The following is a 22,171-nucleotide window of genomic DNA, read 5'->3' on the forward strand; positions in this document are numbered from 1 at the left end:
CTTTGACCTTAGCTGTGATGGATGTGTCCCGCTGGACAACCAGCCATGTGCTGCAGTGTGTTGACGTGGATGTCATTCCTGCACTGCACTGTCCTTTTATTTTTCTAGAGATTCTTCATAGAAACCCTGGGGCAGCAAAACCATACCACAGATACTCAAATTGCACAGCTCAGGGGTCACTTTCAGAAAATGCAGGGCGCTCAGGGGCCAGTGAACAAAATGACCTGGTAAAAGAAGTATCTATCTATCTATCTATCTGTTTGTCTATCTATCTATCTATCTATCTATCTATCTATCTATCTATCTATCTATCTATCTATCTATCTATCTATCTATCTATCTATCTATCTATCTATCTATCTATCTATCTATCTATCTATCTATCTATCTATCTATCTATCTTAGAATTCTATTCTGTTATAAAATTGTAAATTACTCAACAAATTCACTATAATTCATTTATATAGTCCAGTATAGTGGGGTGTAGTTTGAGTATACCTGCCACACTGTTCAGTTATTATCTTCTATTTTTTTTTTTTTTTTTTTATCTTGACTTTTGCATGTCTTATGTCTTGCTTGGACTTTGGATATTATTTGCATTGGTTCATTCAGTTTTTTTTAAACACATTTAAAATAGATTTATTGCCTCCCTGTAGAGCCATAAATTCCATACAAACGAACCTAATATAATATGTCATGCTACCTTCAGTACAACATTCACAAACAAAACACTCCAGATGAATTATCCATAATCATATTTATTCAGACAGGCTACACACTGCAAAAAATAATAATAAATGCTTTACTTAGTATTTTTGTCTTGTTTTCAGTTCAAATATCTAAAGATTCTTAATCAAGATGCATTTACTAGACAAGTAAAATAACATAAGATATTATGTCTTTTCTAAAAAAAAAAAAAAAAAAAATGTCAAAATTGGTTTATCTTTCCCACCAAAATAAAATGGTTAAATTCAAACAGCTTTAATCCATGCTGTCAGCCACATGTACAGTAATTAGCTTCTCTAAGATGTTTCTTCAAAGAAAGACATTCCCGTCATTAAAAACCATTCCACCCAGAGAGTGTCACATGTATGATGATCAATAAGATTCAATCAGCAACGAGTTGGGTTGACTTCTGTTATCACAGCATGAGTAATTAAACCTGCTAGATCAGAGCAGTCTCGGATGCATCATGAAAGATTGTATGTACTAATGTTTCACGCATGTCTGTCTTTAATGTTTATTTACATTTTATACTGCAGAAGTATGGTGCAAATATGGTGTTAACTTAGGTTTAGATATTACCGTATTTTCAGTTTCGAGTTCAGTTTTTTACTAATAAGGGCAAAAAGTAAAATAAAAGAATTTAAAAAAAATTAAAAAAGTATATTTAAATGAAAATATGATTCTGTCACCAGGTATTCCGACAATCTTTAATGAACAATTTAGAGGTTGATATTCTTTGTATCACATTAACAGCATACTGATAAATTATGATAAACCCCAGTAAGAAACAAAACATTTCAATCATTTGGAGCAGCAAAAGAGGAACGACCATAAACAGTTTTGATAATTAAAAGAATATGATTAGATGGTCTGGTTGAATAACATGAGGTTGCAGCAACTCTCGTAGATATTTAGGTAACAAGCCTAATAGGACTTTATAATAAAAATATACCAGTTTCCCATCTAATATGCAATGACGTCCAATTTAAAAGGGAATACAGTTCACAGTAATGTGTTCTATAGTCAAACAACGGTACATGTGTCCATGTATTCATACCTCATAAATTAACCTTCATTATTAGGGCCGGGACTCGATTAAAAAAATTAATCTAATTAATTAGAGGCTTTGTAATTAATTAATCGAAATTAATCGCATTTTAATCGCATAAATATTTGACCTGAGAACTGTGAGAAGTAATTTTTTTCACATGGATTTTTAGTATACCATTGAATAATGACTGCATACATAAGCTTAAGCAACAAAATATTGTTTATTTTTGTTCAACCAAGTCCAGCAGACCAGTGCAATTTTTGCCATTAAGTGTAGCAATAGCATATTGCAACAAAATAGCATATTGCTACACTACACTAATAGCACTACACTAATAGCCATAATAGCCATTAAGTGTAGCAATAGCATATTGCAACAAAATAGCATATTGCTACACTACACTAATAGCAATAGCGAATTCCTTGTTGCATAGACAACCATGCTCTTATCGACGCGTCCATCCGTTCGTTTTTTGTAACAACATTTCCCAGCCACCAGCCAACCAAAGCGATCTCGTCAGCTTCTTCGTCATGAACGCTAGTTGGTGCCAGTGTTGCCAGATTGGGACGGTGATTTCCAGCCCAAAAGCTCACCAAAACCCGCCCACTACAAGAAAAAACCGCCCAAAATTTTACTGCCAAAATAATGTGATATAATTTCATTACCATGTCATTTAAGGTTGATAAGCACAATTTGTATCTCCTTTAAACAAAATAACGATGATAAAATAAAATAAAATGAAAAAAAATTCCACCAAAACAGATCAAAACAGGGCAATAAGGAGAATTAGCCAATATGACTAAAATGTCTAGGTGGACACTGTCAAAACGGCAATCAAGAAATGAACCGATGACTTTAACCCTCGGAAGTACACATTAAATTTAATAGTAACTTTGAACTATTAAAAACAAAGAACGATTCAGTGCGTCGGCGTCCTCGCACATTCTATATGAATTATCTTTCACTCCAACAAATGATTGCAGAACATAACGCAGAATTTAGCAGTCAAAATGGATTCATCGTTGATTCAAACCTTTTTCAGCAGCTGTCAGGGACAAGTAGAGTGCAGTCTGAATGGTGTAAAGTTGCAGATGTTTGGTTAGGCTAGTGTGCACATATGACATGGACAGGAATCGTCCCATATTTGATTTCAATTCAAGTCATTCAACTGTGCTCTCCTCTCAGAGTTATATTCACCATAGTGATCTCCTTCCACGTGTGCGTTTTTTAGAGTTGCTCACTACTGTACACTCTTTTGTATAGTAGGCTATGTCACTGTGCCTTAGCGATCACTTGAATATACAGCTACAACTTCTCGCGCTCAATCGCGTCTGCCTGCGGATCGCTGATTGGCTAAAAGTGCGTGCTCGTCGGTGATGTCAACACTAACGCCAGCTGACTCTGCATGAGCGTGTGTGTACAGTAATGTCATGATGACTGATTTTATGGACTACATGCACTTTAGTTTCATTTTTTTAACCAAGTAGACTTTAAAATGTAGATGTTTGAAAACCGCCGAAATGATCCCAAACCAGCCCAAATTTTGACCACCCGCCCAAACCCCTTTTTACCCGCACAATCAAATTCAAAACCGCCCAATTGGGCGGGAACCCGCCCAATCTGGCAACACTGGTTGGTGCGCCAGTATAATCGGTCCGCCGAAACTCATCCAGTGAGAAACGTTCCGCGGTGCAAAAATAAGTGCGATTAAAAATAATTTTTTGTGTAATTAATTAACGCGTTAAAGTGTGTAATTAATTAATCTTAATTAACGCGTTAAAGTCCCGGCCCTATTCATTATATTTAAGTATTCAGAATATCAGATTATAGAATTTAGATTCTTAATTGTTAGACTTAAGTTTTCTGTCTTTTTACTTCAACATTGTACTCAATTATTAAAATATGATTATCATCATTTAAAATAGTTCTTCATTGATTATTTCATTTATTCAACAAAATAAAATATGTCATCCAACCTCTTCATCTGCCTGTATCTCACTGCATCCTTCCTGTCCTCATCCTTTCCTTCCTGTTTGCTGGCTTGTTGCTAAGTATTGATTTTTTTTTTTTCTGTGATTACTCCCATTGGCCCCGCTCCAAGTTTTCAGAGGTGTGTTATCTAAGGCATTTTAAAACCGACTCTCATCTTCTTGATTTTACACCTTTGATTTTGCAGTGAAACCTGGTGCCATACATTTAAAGAATGCTTTACCCAAAAGTACAATTCTGACATTTACTCACCCTCACAATCAATCAATCAAATACTTTTTTTTTTTTGTGTGGATCAAAAGGAGATGTAAAACAGTATTTTTACACTGCTCTTTTCCATACACTGAAGTGTGACCATGGGCTATAAAGCTTCATGGCAAAGAGGTAATCTAATAATGACTTAAATGTTCCTCACGCAAAGCTGAGATGTAGAATTGGAATGATTTCAGAAAAGTTGGAATATAGTGCACTAGTTGTATGGACCAGTGCTATTTTAGTATCATTGACATATTATTTTATTTCATTTCTTTTTGAATTTGATTTATTTTTCTATTTTAATTTTAGGTAAAAAAAATAATAATTTTGTTGTGCGTTTTAGTCATTTAAAAAAAACAAAAAAAATTTAAAGTTAATTTAGTACATCAAGTTAAACTAAATGAAAATTAGCAAATAGCTAAAATAAAATAATTTTAAAGTTTTTTTAAATTAGATTTTTTTTTATATTATTTTGCATTTCAAATACTGAAAATGTTTTTTTTTTTATGTTTGTAGTTTCAGTTAACTATTATAACCCTGGTATGCATTACCTATGGACAACACTTTTTGTTATATGGAAAAGAGCTGCCAGAACATCCTGACAACCTTTTTTTTTTTTTTTTTGTGGTCGACAAAAGAAAGACCATCATGTTGTTCCAAAGCCATATTTAGTTGAGTAAATTATGACAAAATTAAAAATTTTGGGTGAACTATCCCTTTAACAGTGCCATATTTGTTTACTCACTTCAGGCTACACAACACAAATCCGGATATATTTGAGAACGGAGTTTTTGTATCAAAACGCTTTCCATCCATACTAGCGTTTTTAAGCATTTTCCAAAAGTTTCCCGCCCACACTGAACCGTTGGAAGATGCTTAAATCATCTTACTGCACATGCATAAAACATAATAAAAGCTCACTGAGATGATGAGAGACCAGACGTAATAAAGTTCGCACTGTTCTTATGGCAAGCTCGCTTTATTAGCAAAATCTCTCACCTGGTGCGTTCAGGTCGCACTGAATAGGCACTCATTATATTCTCTAAAACGCAATTGGCCTCATGATATGCCACAGGACATCAATTACGCGTACATTTTCTATCATTTTTGCTGGAATGTAATTTAAAGATTGTACAAAGTAACATATCTTTAGCAGTGTGAGACAGTGAATGGCACATAGCAATATATAATGGTTACTGTTCTGAAATAAGACATCCGTTATGATGTATGCGGTCGACAAATGTGACCTCCGGGGGACGCAGCCTTCGAAATGAGACAATCGCATTGATCTGTACAATATGTGTCACATGACTAAACATGCATTGTTATTTTCAGCTACCTCTGTTAAGACAGTCCACATTACGAAGCAATTTTATCCACTTGTCTTTAAAAATCGTAGTTTTTCACAGGACAAAAACGCCATCTCAGTGTGGACCCAAGGTCAAAACATAAAGAAAAAGATGCGTTTTCAAAAGCATCCGGTTCAGCGTAGACTTGGCCTCAGAGACTACAGAAACACTATGCTGTGGTTCTCACCTCTGCTGAAGCTGAGATACATTTAGGTCACCTCTTAGGCTAAAAGAAAGCAAGGAAATAAAAGGTTAATGGTCTAGGGTGCTACTTGGAACCCAATTTGTCCCAAGTTCATCAATGATAACTATGCTTCTGTCTGAGTCATGCTTTTCCTTTGCTCAGTATAAAAGGGCCCCACAGCCATAAATCTTTAATGGGAACACAAGATAGTTGGTCTTTCCTTTGAAACCCTGCTCCCCATCATAGGCCTTGTTGCTAAGAGAACCCAGCTTGCCTCGGTTTAATGTGTCAGCACTTCTGATGTTACGTAACGCCACACAAATGCTATCAATCTCTAATTCATGAGCGCCTGGCCAGAGACAGGACTTGGAGGAGACACAAGCACAGATGCAAACGGTCGTCGTCACAACACACAGCCCATTCTCATCCCTAGGCGTCATGAAACTGACGCCTTGGGAATCATTTTGACCATGCTTCAATATTCGACGCTTTAGGCACCCTTTAGCGTCAGTTACATGACGCGATCCTAGGGCGTCATCTTGATGACGCTTTACCTTTAACGTCAGTTAGATGACGCTATCTAATCCCAACCCTACCCCAGACCTAAACCTACCCGCGTCATCTAACTGACGCTTAGGTAAAGCGTCAGTAAGATGACGCCCTAGGATCGCGTCATGTAACTGACGCTAAAGGGTGCCTAAAGCGTCGAATATTGAAGCATGGTCAAAATTGTCATTTTAGTGACGCCTTGGGGTGAGAATGCGTTGCAACACAGCAAACCAATCCCAGGAACTTTTACTGTAGACTTGACCTTCATTTACTCTTCAAACTATTAACCTTTGCGTAACGGGACAGTTAATTTCCTACTTGTCCTCTTTTGTGAATGGAGCGCGGTTTAGCGCCCCTGAAGAAAACCCATTTTGTTCATAATCACTGATCTGTGTTGCAGAATTCATGGTGTCGATTTTGTATGATTTATAGTCTAGTGTCTTCTTCTCATAACTTGCCATTAATTTTCGGATAAGGGTACGTAAGGAGGAGAGACCGGTGGAGAAAAGCCAGCGAGTTGAGACCAGATTCCTCCCGCCAGCAACAGCGAGCAACAGCAGTCGTAGATCTGGTCTTGCCTACCGTGAAGGAGCATGTTAATCAAATCAGTCACTCAAGGACTGCAGCGTAGCACTGTCTCATTGCTTGCCACTGTAAATCAAGAGAGCGGGATAGTCAGTTCCTGCACTGTTGGGGCGAAATACACCACGCAGGACTCAAGCAAAATGCAGTTGAAGCTTAAAGTAGAATTATTTGGATGGTACACGGAAAAAGGGTAGAAGTTGTGGATTTAAGAGATACTTGGATGATTAGAAGTTGTGGATTTTGGAGATTCTTTGTAAACATCTTGGTGATTTCCCTGCGAAAAACAGTCAGTTCTTTCTTTTTTTTTTATTGAGGACTTTTTGCCATTTCTTTTGACAGCGAAATTCTAAAGTGGACTGTACTAGATTTGAAGGTTTCCATTGTCTCTCGTGTAACTTCAAATTGTGACATGTCTGAAGAACATTTGCTAATGGCAAGGCAATGGCTTTGAAAAATGCAATCACTATACTGTCAGGAACAATTATATTTATGTCAATCATCTCTTTGTTGTTCTTAATACACGTAGCACTGATGTAGAAATTGCATCGGACTCAAACTGTTTGCAACCCATTTTGCTGTCAAGCTGTAGCGATTTGGACAAATTGGACATGTTTAGGATCATCCTCCTTGTTGGTCATGGAACAAAATGACATTAACCATTTGGAGGTTGGAGAGTGAAGAACAACTAGACTAGGCAACTAGAGAGTATGTCAGCCCCATTTTGGATCCAGCTTCTTATGAAGACTTCAGATGCCCCAACACCTGTTAAGAGACGGCACTAACTCCTGCAAAGACTTTAGATAAAGCAAGCTCTGAATCGACATGCACCAATGCTACATTTGTTAACAAACATGTATTCATTACTCAAACGAGCTCAATGTTTCTGCCACAAATTAATACATTGTTTAAATGCATATATTATTAGCTAACTGTGTGATTTGTAAATGCACAATTCTGAAATGCATAACTTGGACACATTCACCTCTGATAACAGATCACTTGTAATTTAAACAATATGCATTGTGAAAAGCGCTATACAAATAAATGTGAATTGAATTGTATTGAACATTCTTATCAATCTGTGATTTGATTTTAGAGTTAACGTTAAGGTTGTGGTTGGGACTCTTGAGGTTAAGACAGGGTTTAAGAGATTCAAAAATCATTCTTATCAACTCTGTTTTCATCGGTTTGTAGACTTCAAGTTAATGGTTAAGGTTAGATGGAGGCATGTACTGTGTGGTTAAGGGCTTTATTAGTATGAAAGAATTGCAGTTCCAGGAAAACTTGAAGATATTGATCTGGGTACAATTTGCCCTGATTGGCCAACTCATGGTACAGGTAATTTGTGACAATGGTTTTGCCAATTAGTCCATGTTCCTGGATCAACATTTTGTTGGTATTGAATCAAATGTGTTAACCACCAACTGTGTTTTAAGTTTGTGGTTAGTTTTGTCTAGGGTAAAGGGCTGGGATTTAGGCTAGACTAACATTCATTTATTTTCACTCTGATTTTAGCAACACAGGCTCACTGTAAATGTGCCTGTAGCAACATTTCTAGAAAAGGGAAATGTTTTGTGAAATTTCTGGTTATGTTTGTGACATTGTCAAAGTAAAATGTCCAGGGAGAGGCACTACAAGCATGTTCAGCATTTTCAAAACATATTAACTTCACGGATATGGAAATGTTTTATTATTTTGGTTGGTGTACATATTGCAGTAGTTTGGAAATTAAATGTCTGTTAAGTGCTAAAAGGTTAATGCTCTATTGAATTTGAAAATAATTCTTTATGAATTGATAATCTGCCCCTTTAATCATAAATTTACTACCACTAGTGTTTATTTCAGATAGAAACTGCAGTGAATTATATGTATTGGTATGTTTATGCCAAAAAAAAAGGGGGAATGTTGTCCATAACTGTTTGGGGTCCACTTACTATATTTTATTCTGAAGAAATATCCTCATTGGTGTTGGAACAACAATTCATTCAACCAATCAGATTTCAGGGTTAGAATTTTGGTTATGGTTTCTTATCATCTGACAAGGAATGTTCTTCCACGACCAACATAAGATCTGGCAACACAGCCTACTTGGCATTGGCAAAATCATGAACACCTTGAGGTCCACTAGAAAATAAATGTACTCGAATGAACACCACTTGCACTGCTTGTCTTCTAAAATGTTCCATGTATATATGTCTCTACGTTTTGGTTATTTTCTCTGTCTTATCTCATGAGAATTGGATGAAAATTTGATTTAGTGCTTCTTTCTCTTTTTTTCTTCTGTCTTTCCCCACCTTTCTGTCACTCCATCCTCCTCCTGCTCTCTGCCGATGACACTATCTGTAACTCCAGACTGGCAGTATGAGGGTAAGACAATGCATCTTATCTTTCTGTTACTCTTTTGTTCTCTCATCGGGCATGAGAGCACAACTCTATTAACCCTTCGCAACCCCAGTGGTAACAGCTCTCTCTATACACATAAAGAAATCATTTTGTAAATCTATCTTTGACTTGTGGTCCCGGGGTCCCAGTGGTGGATAGGTTACAGTACTCATAGATCTTTTTTTTTTATGTGCGGGTTGTGTGACTTAATGTGCGCTGAAATTGAAATGTCTTGTTTAGTATGAGTTACATCGTGGTCTAGACTGGATGAAATTCTGATGTCTCTTTTTTCCATTCCTTATTTCCATTTACTCTGGGTCCTTGCTTTTCAGAGTGCAAGCTCTCTAGAACAGGCCCACCTGCCACCATTGTAGCCATAGATGAGGAGAGCCCTAATGGTAAGTCTATATTGTTGGTTTCTTTTTTTTTTATCAGCATTTCATGAAACTAAAATGAAGGATTGTAAGTTTGATGGTGTGTGGTCAGAATTCTTAACAGCACTTACATTTAGTCATGAAATTCAAGTCTGCCAATTTTTGGTTTGGCTCAGATTATCTGTGATGGACAATTCACTAAAAATGAATTGTGCCAACTCAATGCGGCATTTTGTTGTTGTTTTGTTGCTGATTCACCAAAGGAATTATGCCAATATGGTACTAACACAAACATGTTCATAAAAATGGGCTGAATGCAATTTGAATGGTGCAATTCCCGATCGTGCGGGTCTGTTCTGAATGCTGGGTTGTGGAGAATTCTGGTTCGCAAGCTCTTTATTCGATTTGAATTTGATTTAGTTTGGTTCAATTTAGGAATGCACCAAACATGATTTTTCATGGCCGATTTTGAGTTTTTTACAAGAAAATAGGCCGATTCCGATACCAGTTGATGATTGTTTTTTTCTTTTTTCTTAAAGCTATTTTATTAGTCTATTTGCACTATTACAGACCAATCTGGTCTTAAATGAGAGGCAACCACTGCATTTTAATCAAGATCCAAACAAATATGCTATACAAATTAGATGGTATCATTTATAGATTTAAAGAAAAAAAAAATGCCCTGACCGTTAGCTTTTTGAAATTATGGAATATAAACATCCCTGCTCAAAACAAAAACAGCTGGAAGTACTGAATGAAAAAGCAAATCTGACAGTAGGTGGCGCTTATGGAACAGTAGAAAAAGCATTTGGTTCATAAGAGTCATTTGGTTGTGAATCAGACTACACTGACCATGCATGCGAGGACAACTCTAAACAAAGACCTGTTTTCTTGCCATTATTTTGTGGTAAGGATCTTTTACATATAAAATAGGTGTGCTTGTGGAGAAAAAAACTGACAAATGACTTAATTTAATACTCATGATACAGTGCAAAGAGTTCCTGGTTAAACTGTATTGTGGGTGGTTAGTTAATAAGAGGCAGATTGAAATGCAGCATACAAAAGTGGCGCAACTCTCCTGTGCGGTTTCCCTTCTTTATGCGCTAATTGACAGTAATTAATGAGAACAGATTTGCTCCGTTCCACTGGAGAACATTTTTGGACAAAATTATGTGTATGTTGCACTGATGAAAGCAATTTTTGTTCTTCACACTTATCTTAGACCTCCCATGGTGCACCTCACCATGGTGCAGATGCACAGATGGCGTACAGTACGTTGCTACTTTGATGGGCCTTTTCAAGTACTGTCGTTTCATCCTCTCTTCATCTGCTATAAGAAGGTTTCAATAGAAAATTGACAGCGACAGCGTACAGGTGTGATAAAGGGTCAACACTTTTGCTGACCTCCGACTCAGCTAACAGGGAACATTCTCTGAACGTTCTGGCATGATTCTCTCAAAGTTATGAGCAAACATTCTTTCAGTGATAGTAATAGAAAGTTTGGTCAGAGTTATCTAGTCTTTAACGGGGACCTATTATGCAAAATTAACTTTTACGTGGTGTTTGAACATAAATGTGTGTCGGCAGTGTGTGTACACAACCACCCTAAAATGGTAGAAATCCACCCACTCCTCTTTTTTTAATCCCCATAAATCATAAGCAGAGTCTCAGAACAAGCCTTTGTGTGCAGTGTGACATCACATATGCTCAGGCCCCGCCCACTACTGCTGATGGACTCTGCCCTATTAGCATAGGCCCCGCCCTAAGTGACCTGTAGACAGTCCGTCATGTTTATCACCTCGCCAGAGCATTTAACGGACAGCATTCAAGTAAGAAATGTATTCTTACATATTACTTAAGTTATTCAATCAAGAGCAGTGAGTGATTTTCTGTTTTTCATTTGTTGTTTGATTCATATTAAAAGCTATATATAGCAGTAGGTACTGTATATTATGCTGCTTTCACTTTAATACACAGATCTAATATACACATGCAATTTCTTTACTTGCTGTTTATGTTCACAGACATAACCGACTGTGTTTATGTGAACTTTGTGGGTTTTTGACATAAACTTGTGTGTATTTGACAGTTTAAGCTCAATAACACGTGAAAGAGAACTTAGTTTAATACTCAAGGGACGCTGTATCTGACATCCAACTTTCTGTGCGCGTGCCTCGGATGTGTGCGCTCAGAAAACCATATATCTGAAGTTTAGACTGATCTGGCCTTAAAACGCATGCATATAAGAAAAACTTTCATGATGATGAAGAACTGCAATGTCATGTGAGCGTGACCGCGATAGAGATGATGATCAAAACCAAACAGATGTTTTGGCTGAGTATCTGAGGCACGAGCTGTGAAAGCTCCGCCCTCTTCTGGAAAGCGCGGTATGAGAGCAGCAGCTCATTTGCATTTAAAGATACATGCATGAAACCAGCATGTTTTGCCTTCCACTCAAAAATAAGCTTTTAGAACATGGTATAATAATGATCTGTGGGGTATTTTGAGTTGAATCTTTACAGACACATTCTGGGGACACCTGAGACTAATATTAAATCTTGTCATAATAGGTCAAATAATGTTTTCAAAATGTTAGCACAAAAAAAGTTATTTATACATCGTTCACAGAACATTTTTATGAAAAATGTAATTTGTATGTTCATCTGTTTTTAGTTTTGTTTTGTTTTAGAACATTCAAAGAACTTTCAAAAGTAACATTCCTATAAATGTTTGCAAAATAATAAAGTGGAATGTTACCTTAACATTCACATTACCCCAATTTTCTTTAAATGCTTAAATAAATGGAGATGGGGGTATGTGGCAAGGCCAAGAGCCGTGGGAATGGAGTGAGGCCGGTGCGTGCGATTCCCTCGCTCCGTTCCCACGGCTCTCGGCCTCGCCCAGCTTGCCACAGTGGCGTTATATACCAGAATCAAGAAAATTATTTTGATTTCATGATTTAACAAATCATAATACCATACTTTTGCATATTTAAAATTATATTTTGGTATTCAAAGTGGTACTACCCTTTGGTTTGAGCTCTTTAAGTACCCATATTTGCATTGCAGAAAGTGTTATAAGTTTGAAAGTTTCTGTCTGGGTTTTCCAATGTTTGGAGATCATCTCAGCATTCAATTGTATTTTAGGATGAGTGAATCTCTTCTCTCTGTTTGTCTTTAATACCATTTAATGGCAGAAATAGATGAAATAGTTGAGCTTTTGTCCAGAAGTTGGAGAAGTGTTTGCTTGGTCAAATTAAGGAAAATCGCTTCTCTTAGGCTTATTTCAGAGCTTCTATAAGTTGGCAGGATTTGTGGTAATCTCTCCTTTTGCAATTTACCTTGAAATTTCTCTCCTACAGCTGTGAGTCTCTACGCAATTATTAGAGTAAAGAATAATCATATTCATCCAAGAGTATTATCCTCAATATATGCAATGCGATGCTGCCTTTGCCTCAAATTACAGATAATGTGCTGTTTTCCTCCATTTTCTCTCATTTCATCCTCCCGTCTCTGAGATCCACTCATTATCTTTTAAACCCACTGAAAGCTACACCACATAAAGGATCATCATTTGGCTAAACGTGTCAACTTTGGAAAGCTCAAACTGTAATCAAAGTTGTCACAGGGAAATAGTGATAAATATTTTAGATGTAAAATCTCTCTCTCTCTGTTGTTTAATGCACTTAGTTACACTTTACACAATACATGTTTATAAGCACAATATAATTACTTGGCCAAGTACTGAGTTCAAATATTAAACATCATCTACTTGGAATGGGCAAGATGGCCAAGTTTTTGTCCAACAACTGACTAAATGATTGCTGAGGTTGACTAGTTTCTGAGTTTTCATACTGATGGCTTTAGTGGTGGTGCATTAAAGGGAAATAATTAAGAGAAGCAACTTAAGCATGCATTTTATTTCTTCCTTTCGAAGGGCTGCATTTTCTCATTTTGCACTATTTTTGAATCGCTAGTCAACGTGTCCAAATGCCATTATGCCATTTTGTCACATCTCACTGTTTTTTCTTTTTCTAATGCCAAGGTTTTAAAAATGCACTTTGTGAATACCCTGCATTCCTTTCCATTCTGTTGAGCTTTATAAAACACAAAACGTTGGGGTTCTGGTGCACCCTGATTATGCGGTGTCACGTGTTTAGTTCTGTGTTTCTGTATTTGGGTTCATGTTTAGTGGTCATGTGTTTAGTCTTGTGGTTTTGTAATGTTCTTGGTTAATTGTTCCCTGCGTGTTAATACTCTTCCCAGGTGTTTCCCATTGACCACACCCTCTCGTTATCATGTTAGCTTATTTTAGCATGTGTGTCTTGTGTAGTCTTTGTGAGTGCTTAATGTTTGTGAGCTGGTTGTTCTGTCCTGACCGTGTTCATGTTTCGGTAGTTAGAGTTTGTATGTTTAATAAATACTGCAAATGGATCCTACTCTCTTGTTCACTTCAACCGGCCGTGACATGCGGGGTCTAAATATACAGTATGTATGAATTATTAATTTATAGATTTCCCATATTGACGGTCATGAATTGGTCTGCAGGAGCCCTTTCTATGACTTCTCATTGTATTTATTTATTGATTTTTTTTTTTTTTTGAGAATAATCAAAGGTTGTTATCAGAATTGTATGATGATATTTGCAAGGTTGCATAACCCTGGTATGTTTAAAGTATGCACTCAAAAATAAATCTTATCAAACAAGAGGTGTATTCAAGTCTTTATATGTACTAATTGTTTTTAAATATCTTTAACTAAATGAATCCTGAAAAAAATAGTGAATTACATATCATTAGTGTATGTGTTAGTCAGTTGGAGTTTTAAATATTTAGATGTATTACAACTAAGCATGACTCATTCCAACCTGAGGCTGTGAGATGTCAAACCTTCTATACTCCTATAGAATATATCATTTCTCAGGCTGTTGCTATGATTGTACTTATCTAATAATTAAATATTTATGACTTGTGTATGAAACCACTCACATGCTACGCTCAAGATACTCAAAATCTGGAATGTCCCTGCAACTGCTGGGAAATTCATCTAAATGAAATAAACGATTTTTCCAATAGCAGGAAACAAATAAAACTGTAACCTCAAGGACGATTTAACTTAACACTTGCCTCAGCAATTTCTTCAAATGGCTGGAGTTATTATTCTGAATAGCCTTCCACTGAAAAAAAGGAACGATTTCATCAAGAGCCTCTCACCATTATTTAGTCCTGTAAGGCATGGAGGACCATTACACATTGATCATTATTACATTAGCACCTCATTATTGTTCTTGTGCTCCTTTTTTTTAACAGTGAATGTGAGGTATTGGGGGTGAGGACCCTGGTGTTGATCGAGTGTACGTTGGAGGTCACCGCATTGGTTGCTGGATAGATTAATTGTCAGAACTCGACGAAGTTGGTGGCTCAACGGATGACCAAGCAAACCTGGTTTAGCAACCCCTTGAGTGTCCCCAATATAGGTGAGAAGACAAAGGTGGGATGCTTGGATTAGTGGGTAATTATTGCTACGTTTGAGTGACAGTTAGGCGGTTGGATGGAAAGACTATTGATCTAGGCAATATAAGTCTGGAAAAAGTGTGGGATTTTGGTGTCAAGGTAGAGGTGGATTTGTTGGAGGCTTTTGAGGACTCTTAAGAATAAACTGACCTGTTGTCTGACTGCAAGGATGAGGGGTGGAAGGGCATCCATTTATATCCTCACATTTGACATGTCTTGGATCAACTCATCTTCATCTGACCATGCTCTCCTCTGGCTCTTATTAAACGTCCCACATGCTCTCTGATAATCCTCTCTGCATCCAATTAGAGCCAACAAACTGACCAGAATGACCCTTGCTTGATGATTAGATTTGCTCATACCTCAGCCAAGTCTGTCATTTATTAGTTTTGTCCTCATCTTTAAATTAGGGCCAGCATCCATTTCTTTCTTTTAAAATGTGTTTTCTTGTCCTGGCCAAGACAGCAGAATAGTAATTCCATATAAAATTAACATTTTATTAAATGTTATTAAATTAACATTAGCAATTTAACATCATCTCAACATAATCACCAGCAGCGCTCAGTAACAGCACATGTGCATTTAGTACTCAAATAGTCCTTTATCCTAGTTTTAAACTGGTTCAATGTTGGTAAATAGTCAAATTTTAGCTGAATCTGCCATTTATACCAGGAAAAAGGTGCGAAAACTTTAAAGGCACTTTCAACGAAGACAGTTCGCGTTCGTGGGATATCATACATTATTTGCCCATATGATCGAAGATTACATTCCCCGGTAGTGACTTTCGGAGTCAGAAGAGAACATAAGTAAGCAGGTAGTTTACAAAGTATGGCCTTAAAAATAGAAATATACCAGTGCTCCAGCCTGCGATTGTGCAAAGATGGCCAACCAACACTCTCATACAAGCTACAATGATGAGTACGAAAATTAGAATTAGTTACAAATCTTAGTGCTGCATGATATACTGAATCCAGCATTTTCAAAGAAGTATGTATAAAATATCACCATAATCCAGCATTGACATAAATGTTGTTTGTGTTTTACTCGTACTAAAAGAGAAACAGCCTTTGTTTCTATAATAGAAACCCAACTTTACTCTAAGTTTTTTTGTTGAACACTCTATACTGTTTGAAGGACAAATTTTCTTATAAAAGGAAACCAAAATATTTATAGACTGAGACTCGTTCAATTACTTTCTCATCTAGTGTAACAATTTGACAAGCATCTTCTGTTTTCCTTGATTTAGAAAAGCACATCATTTTAGTTTTATCTGAGTTTTAAAAGTGTCAATTTATGAAGATTCTTCTGAATAATTTTAAAAGCAGATTGCAGATCTTCTATGGCACTTGTCAAAGATGGGGCAGAACAATACAAAAAGATATCATCCGCATAAAAATGACACTTTACTTTTATTACATTCTGACACAAGTGATTTATTTAAATAGTAAATAAAATGGGACCCAAAATGGACCCCTGGGGGACACCATTTTGTATAAGTAATGAGTTTGAGGACACACCATCAACCTGAACACTTTGTGTTCTGCCACTCAAATAGTTGCCAAATCATTTGACAGCTTTTGGAGACATTCCAATATCCACCAAAATCTGAGACAGGACATAGTGGTCAACTGTGTCAAACGCCTTTTGAAAGATCTAAGAACAGCGCAGCACAATATTCTATCGCTTGTTGTGATAGTCTTTGTTACCGGTGTTATACAGTGTTCAGCCACACACCAATTACATCACCTGTCCAACGTGACACCTCCCCCCACTGTCGTTTAATATATATTTAATATATTCCAATAATTAAAAGTGAGGTGGAAAATAGGGAAAAACTCCAGCAAATTCACCAGTTCACACTTACAAATAATTCAGATAGAATAAATGGTATGCATATTTGGCGTGCTGTCTGAGGAGAGGTATTTGGCCCGAACCAGAGCACTCCCCCCGTATTCCTGCCTGTGGAAGAAACAAGCCGAGCAACAACTTAAAAGTTGCCCAATTCAAACGCACACTGCGCGTGAGCGTCGAGTATGAGGAGGAGGGGAGAGACAAACAGCTCTATCCAATATTTTGAATTTGGACTGCCCTACCCATTTCAACCACTAGCTGAAGTTTACATCGGGGATCTAGAGTTCACATACTAGTTTACATACCAATCAATTTAGATCCCAAACATTGTTGTCATACATTTCAAAATTTCTCCACTGCATATTTGTTGTAGGCTATGTACTGTTATGTAACATTTGCAGTCTGAGAGGCATCTTATTATAAACTTTTCAGGTAAGATTTTTTTGGTCTTGGGTTACAGAGGTTCGCTTGCTTGGTTTGGAGGATAAAGACTATTGTTGACATGGATCAGCCAGTGTGGTCACAGATACATTTTTCCATAAGTAAATATTTCTGACTATTCCAGAAATATGCAACAGGGAATTTTAGCTGTATAATATATGGCTACAGTGAAGTAAACACACAGGTAGCCTATTTGATATGTGCATGTTGTGAAAAGAGCTGGTGGAAACTTGTCTGTGTTTTGTCTTGTCATTCCAAACCTATAGTACTTTCTTTGTTTCCTTCAACTAGGGATGTAATTTTTTTTTTTTTTATAACCGACAACTGAAGCACATTAACCAACAAGATTATGTGAAATTAGAATTAAATTAATTAAGAATGGATAAGTGTCTGTTACTCATTAAAAATAACAACATTTGTTTGATGTTTAGTTTTACATGTGCAAATAGCAGCATAAACAACAGGATGAGGATTCATGTGAAAAAAACTGCAACAAGCGACAAATGTGCTGAGTTTCTGATTATTTTTGTGACGCGCTCCACAAACAAGTTCCAAAAAAAAAAAAAGAACAACAACAAAAAAGAAGTTTTGTTTTGCAAGCATCTCATGGTGTTTTCAGCATCTCTGATTAACTCCATATTTGCATGTTACATTTTAACATGTATTTGAGAACGCAACGTGCATCGTTTACACTTTATTTTTACAGTTAAATAATTTCCAGCATTTCACTAGATTTGTAGTGAGATGACTTTGTAAACCTGTTTTTAAAGAAACTGCAATTTTCTGCCAAAATAAAAGCTCCAGCTCGAAATATATATATATTTTTTATTTACATATATTTTACAGTGAAGTTGCATCACAATCTTAATATATTACTTTCTTATGAATAATAATAATAACGTATTATTTTCAAATTGTTTGGCTTCCTAAAAACACCGTTGTACATTTGTTAATGTCTAGGTCACTGAAAACGGGTTGGTGCTCTAAATTTAGCTGTCAAGGTCCACCAGATTTATGCATTTAACTTTAAAACTTTAACCTGGTTGTTTCCCCTGGGATTTCCCATACAAAACATTCTCATGTTAAGTGAAGCAAAGAAGTGGATGATGTTTTTCTCATTTTATTCCACGAAAAGACAAATGTTTCAGCTTTCTAACGTTTCAGAAATAAAGCCTTGCAGTCACAACTCGAGAGGCTGGGGAAGTACAAACAAAATATCAATTCTGAGTTATGAGTTTCATGTTTTTGTTATAAGTTGGGAATTGGAGAACAGAGATTGCTGTGCAGCTTTGTTGGGATGTACAACTTTGGAGATGGTTTAGTATGAGTCACAACCAGTGTTGTGCAAGTTACTTCCAAACTGTAATACATTATACATTACTTGTTACTGTAATTTAAAAGTAATTCATTACCTTACAATATTACAGTCTCAGAATTGTAATGCGTTACATTACTCCTGTATTACTTTTGAGTTACTTTCACCAAAATAGCTATACACTAGTACCGAAATCGCGACACTCAGATCCACGAACCTGCAGAATCGCGACACACCCCTTCCAACTCCAAGAGTTATCCTTCCCGTCCAGATCCAATGCTACCACATCTTTAAATTACTATTAATATTATTTGAATTTTGAAGTTAACATTATAAAATACGTAGACCTACACCACAAAACTAGTTGAGGATAAATTATTTAAAATTGGGGAATTCCAGCATTTTGGACGTGACATTTGCAGTCAAAACTTGAAATATAAATTCTCAGAAAATGCATTTAATACCAATATATTGAAACGTCTGTTTATCCATAGGATACCCCCTTAAAAGAGTCCAGACATTAGAAAAATATCAGTCTACACATGCGTTTTATATTTAATATGAGGGAAATACACGCATTCATGCGTGACAAATTTTTTTTTTAACTTTTAGGAGGCAAAATATTTTTTGTAATTCGGTGAATTACACTGCGCAAATCGAAAAAAGTAATACTACCCACCGGATAAAGAAGGGTTGGCTCTCCACAGAACATAAAATATTCATTTTATTTTATTTTTCGTGTTCGCATTTATGAGGAAAAAACTATGTAGGCCTACGTGACAGTTCTCCATTACGGGCGTGACCGCTCTGAAGCGGCACTAAAAGACTGTTTTAAAACTTTCACAGAGACCTCAAAAAGAAGACACACATTTCTTTAAAGTGAATTTCGATTTGTACTAATTGTATCTTAATTTTATTCAATGTTTCATCAAGCAATTGCCTGGATTTAATAAATAAGAAGTAAATATAGCAGACAATAGATAATCACGACATGGAGGCGCCTGCGTGTGAACTGGAGCGCGTCTCATAAATTAACCGAAACTCAGCGTAGGCTACAAGGTAGCCTACTTCACAGACCTGAAAAAAATATATATATATTGAAATGTCTACTTGTAAACAGAACGATTCAAAACGAAAGAAAACGGACTGCTCCCTGCTTATCTGTATGAAATGTGCATTTCTCTCTGGCGCATTCACTACTGCGAAGATTGCGAGTCAGCAACTTCAACTTCATCTTTATTAATAAACAATTAAAATGTATCCTTGCTATATTTGACATATTCATAATCATTGCTTTTGCCGGTTCTTTGTGACAGCTTTTAGTTGCTTTCCTTACATCATGTTACGTGAACGCGTCACCACCGCATCAAAAATGATTGAGTGATGAAAACAAGAAAAATACCACCTAAACATAGCCTACAGTAACTGTTTAGAAAGAAAACACAGAACAAATGGAGTAGCCTAATGCGCATACGTCCATCTCGCGAATGTACGGTCTTCTTTTTCACCCATTAGCCGCTTTTCCACTGGCCAGCGCGAGCACAGAGGCCGAAATCATGCCTCACGGCACTCCTGTTAAAAATAAATCGCTATAAAAAATATATCAGATGCTGCCATTTAGTCTTTATTTACAAACTTGGACACCACACGTGGCTATTGACTGACCACGAACAGGTAACTTAGCCTACTTGCATTTTTCATTCGTTAATGTCTCGTGGTCTTGGTGTTTTTTTGTTGTTGTTTTTTTACAATTAAAACTAAAAGTGTGTTGTAACGCAAGCATAACTGAACATGTAATATAGTAAAATATTACTGAAAATCGATTAGTAATGCCTTACACTACTGCGTTACAGCGAAAAGTAATATGTTACTGTAATGCATTACTTTTGTAACGCGCAGAGGCGGACAGAGTACAGAGCTTTGTTACTTGAGTAAAAGTACAGATACCCCTTGCTAAATTTTACTCAAGTACAAGTAAAAGTACTACATTCAGATGTCTACTTAAGTAAAAGTACTAAAGTACTTGTTTTTAAAAGTACTTGAGTATCAAGAGTACAAGAGTAGATTTTCTAAATATTGCATTAGTAATCTACTGCCACAGTGCTTACATTTATGCACAGAAACGTCCTACATGGAGTTATGAAAAATGTTAATGTTAATACCTTGGAGAATGTAAAAGGAATTGAAAGTAAAATCTAATTCTAAATCTAATTTAATTAAATTTTTGGGGGGGTCCCATCTTTAAATGCGGGGACAACACACACACACACACACACACACCACATGTAAGGGTGGCGCTGCCAATAAACCACCTAAAAGCTGTCACAAAGAACCGGCAAAAGGAATGATTATGAATATGTAAAATATAGCAAGGAGATATTTTAATTGTTTATTAATAAACACTTGTTAATAAACAAGTGTTTTCTTTGTCAGTGTCGGCTAGATGAAGTTGACGATGCTGACTCACGATCTCCAGTTGTGAACGCGCCAGAGAGAAATGCACATTTCATACGGATTACATAAGCAGAGAGCAGTCTGTAGTCTGTTTTCTTTCGTTTTGAATTTTTCTGTTTAAAAGTAGACATGTCTGTGAGAGGCAAGTAGGCTACCTTATACACTGAGTTTCGGTTCATTTATGAGACGAGATCCAGTTCACGTGCCGGCGCCTCCATTTCTTATCTATCGTCTGCTATTTACTTCTTATTTATTAAACCCAGGCAATTGGTTGAAGAAACATTGATTAAAATTAAGATACAATTAATACAAAACGAAATTCACTTTGAAACGAAAGGTTTTGTATTTTCTGTTTGATGTCTCTGTGAAAGTTTTAAAGCATTTTTTAAGCCGCTTTCAGAGCGCTCATGTCCGTAACGGAGAACACGTCCATAACATTGTTTTTTCCTCATAAATGCAAACCCAAAAAATAAAATAAAACAAAATTAATATTTTATGTACTGTGGAGACTGAGCGCCAACCCTTCTTCATTCGCTGGGTAGTAGCCTACTTTGGTTTGCGCAGTGTAATTCACATAATCAGTAAAAATATATTTTGCCTCCTAAAGTTTTTTTTTAAAGAAATCAGAAATCCCTCGTGGGTACGCCACTGCCACATTTGAACCTGACTGTGTTAAACACACCACATACTCAAGAACATCAAACCAAATGCTTGGCTTACATTAATGTGTAATATAAAATCTGACCATGGAGTTGACTTTGGTGGAAAGCTGAAAGTGATTGCTGATAGGCTGTCCCAATCAGTGGCGCCTGCACAATCCAATCACGTTTGAGAGGGAAACAACAAATTGAGGGTTTCCGAGATTTTTCTTTTTTTTTTTTTTTACTCGGGTACTCACGGTTATGGATAGAAATGTATTGGAGTAAAGAGTACAATATTTGCCTCTCAAATGCACTTGAGTAAAGTCATGAGTACTCCCCAAAAATGATACTCGAGTAAAGTACAGATCCCTCAAAATTGTACTTAAGTACTGTACTCAAGTAAATGTACTTCGTTACTGTCCGGCTCTGGTAACGCGTTACTCCCAACACTGGTCACAACTAACTCTGGATTCTTGTGTACGTTTTTATGGATGTTTCACAAACAGTATAAGC

At 36.5% G+C, this 22,171-nt stretch overlaps 1 protein-coding gene across 3 annotated transcripts in view; it reads left to right on the plus strand.

Annotated features, from left to right (window-relative positions):
• The window catches only part of pcdh15b (protocadherin-related 15b), a 248,948-nt gene that overhangs the window by 25,874 nt on the left and 200,903 nt on the right, over window positions 1-22,171 (plus strand). For all 3 annotated transcript variants that reach the window (XM_056245931.1, XM_056245929.1, XM_056245930.1), the window contains exons 3-4: window positions 9,041-9,055; window positions 9,403-9,468. In XM_056245931.1, coding sequence (XP_056101906.1) covers window positions 9,041-9,055; window positions 9,403-9,468 — 81 coding nt within the window. The remainder of the gene's footprint in view (window positions 1-9,040; window positions 9,056-9,402; window positions 9,469-22,171) is intronic.

This window comes from Rhinichthys klamathensis, unplaced genomic scaffold (assembly GCF_029890125.1).
Source record: "Rhinichthys klamathensis goyatoka isolate OS25496 unplaced genomic scaffold, OSU_Roscu_1.1 h1tg000035l_1, whole genome shotgun sequence".
Classification (NCBI taxonomy): Eukaryota; Metazoa; Chordata; class Actinopteri; order Cypriniformes; family Leuciscidae; genus Rhinichthys; species Rhinichthys klamathensis.